The sequence below is a fragment of the Chondrus crispus genome, genomic scaffold (assembly GCF_000350225.1).
Source record: "Chondrus crispus Stackhouse genomic scaffold, scaffold_17, whole genome shotgun sequence".
NCBI lineage: Eukaryota > Rhodophyta > Florideophyceae > Gigartinales > Gigartinaceae > Chondrus > Chondrus crispus.
In genome coordinates, this window is record NW_005179069.1 from 83605 (window position 1) to 86144 (window position 2540).

Sequence of the window (2540 nt, forward strand, 5' to 3'; positions counted from 1 at the left end):
CCCGTCGCGGCCCCCGCGCGCGCGGACATCCGCGCCAAGCCGCGCGCGTCGGCCCCGTCGACAGCCTCGACCCTGTCCACGACGACGCTGCCGCCGACGCCCACTACTCGCACGCCGCTGCCGTCGTCCCCGCTGTCCCCGCAGCCGCTGCCGAGCACGGCCCTGGACACCCTGCCGGACGGCCTACTGCGCCGCATAATCCTCCACCTGCTGCACCCGTCCATGCGCGGCACCCCGTACTACCCCCCGGCCACCCCGCACCAGCTGCTGCCCCTGTCGGAGACCTCCGTCTCCCTGCGCGCCGCCGTCGCGCGCCACCTCACCACCGACGCCCACTGGCTCCGCGCCTCGCCCGAGGACGCCCCCGCCCGCCTCGCCCCGAGACTCCTCGCTTGGTACCGCTTCGCCGCCGCCAACCTCCGCGTCCTCTCCCTCTCGCCGCGTCACGCCCTTGCCCCCGCCCTCGTGTCCGACATCATCGCCACCGTCGCGGCCAACCGCCCGCCGCTCCGCGTCCTGGATCTCTCCGTCTTCGCTCTCCCCGCCCCGCCCACCGAACACTTCGTGCACACCCTCGATGCCCTCTTCCGCGCCGCGAGGCTCTCACTCGTCGAGCTCCATCTCAACCTCGCCGCCGACTTCTTGCTCGACCTGGCGGCCGACGCCCACCTCGTCGCCCTCACCACCCTCGACTTGCGCCACGAGGGCCCGCTCGATCCCATGCGCTTGCTCTCCTTGCTGCACAGTCTGCGCGAGCTCACCGCCACCACCTCGCTCAAGCCCAAACTAGAGACCCTGCACTTCCGCCTGTCCGAGCCTTTGCCGCCGGGGCTGCGCCCGGAGGCCATCGCCGCCGCCACCCCGGCCGTGAAGAACCTGCGCTACACAGAGCTCTCGGCCCTGCGTGCCGACTGCACTGAGCTGGGCGTCCCTATCGTGCAGCTTGCCACCGTCCTCAAGGGGCTCGAGGAGCTCGTGCTCACCAACGCCACGCTGGACTTCTCGCTGCTGCAGCCGCTGCTGGAGCGCGACTCGCACCGCCATCTCACGCGCGTGTCGCTGAACAACTGCAGCATCCCGGGCTTCCTCTCGGGCTTCCCTCTCCTGCGCTCCAGCTCTGACTCTCTGATCCGTTCGCTAGACCTGGCCGACGTCACGCTGGGCGCGTCCGAGCTCGCCGTCGTCGCCGAGCGCTGCTCCGCAGTCGAGGCCTTCGGCCTCAGCATTGAGCGCGCCACCGCCGCCGCGCTGCGCCGCGTGTGTGTGAGCCTGCCGCAGCTCGCGTCCATGGACCTTCGCGTCGTCGGCGCGAAGGACGAGCCCGTGCGCCAGGGCTGCCGCGACGGCATTGTGAGCGCGGTTTGCGCGACGCGCGGCGAGTTTAGTAAGCTCGTCGTGAGGGGGGAGACGCTCCCCGTCGCAGGGCTGGCGCAGATCTTCAGGACGCTGGGCGCCCGGTTCGAGTATTTGGTGACGGGCGTGCATGCGCCCCGCGTGTCGATGAGCCGTGCTATCATGGGGCTGCTTGCGGTCGTGAAGGAGCACTGCACGGCGTTCAAGATTCTGTGCTTCGGGCTCGACCTCGCCTATGACCCGCGTGCAGACGACCTGCATGAGGCGTTTGTGAAGACAATCGACGGGCTGGAGGACAGGCTGCCTATGCTGGATACGGTGTGGCTCAGGAGAAACGCCGAGTCGCTACTCGCGATTCAGAAGCCGGTCGGGTTCGTCGAGTTTAGGGAAGGCGAGGGAGATTTGGACCTGACCGCGTGAGTGATGGGTTTGTACCAATGTGGTGCGGGGTGGAGGTTTCTGGGTCATTAGTGGGTTTTGCGGCGCCTTGCTCGGAGGTAGATGCAATAGCAACGTAATAGCGTCGTTTTTTTGCGTGGGAACGGGAGGGTAGGGCGGCTGATGGTAGTAGGTCAAGCGGCTGAGGCGATAGGAAGATACATACATAGAGGATCGGACAGTTTTGCTAGATGCCAGAGTTCATTGTGGTCGTGTAGGGTTGAGTGATATGCGTGGATGAGGAAAACGAGAGAACAAGTTTTGCTTTCTGGGGCCAGTTGTTTTTCAAGTGTAAACAAATGCCTCAGGCGCGTCTACAGTCAAGTTTTGCATCGCGGGGTGCGCGCACACAAAGTTGACTCCAGCCCGAGGTGGGTGTGGCCTTGTGTGTCGCCATGCCACGTGAAGCTGCACAGCTCTGTGCTGGATCTGCACCAGGACGGCTGAGCAGGGAAGCGTGGGGTGAAGAGGTGAACACGGGCGCGAGGATTGTTCAACACCGGCAGGCAATCGCCAAAGAGACTGGCAAACCAAAACGATTGCCGCCATAAAAACACCTAAAATTCAAACGCTGGCCCGCCCGCCTTTTCGAACTGCGAGATGCATCCAGATTTTCCGTCCTCTCACGCTCACGTCTTGTGCCAGTGAAAACAACACAGTGCGGCCCGCCCGCCTCCCGCCCCTTCCACCACCATGCCTTTCATAACGCGTCTAAACTATGCGGGCATCGGCCTGTGCGTATCGGGCAT

General features: G+C 65.2%; 1 protein-coding gene; it reads left to right on the top strand.

The window, feature by feature from the left end:
• The first annotated feature begins 222 nt into the window (after window positions 1–222).
• On the top strand, window positions 223–2110 carry CHC_T00003031001 (hypothetical protein). XM_005714850.1 is given in 2 exon segments: window positions 223–1773; window positions 1774–2110. The coding sequence occupies 1 exon segment, from the start codon at window positions 223–225 to the stop codon at window positions 1771–1773; it is 1551 nt and encodes a 516-aa protein (XP_005714907.1). The 3' UTR covers window positions 1774–2110.
• The last annotated feature ends 430 nt before the right edge of the window (window positions 2111–2540 follow it).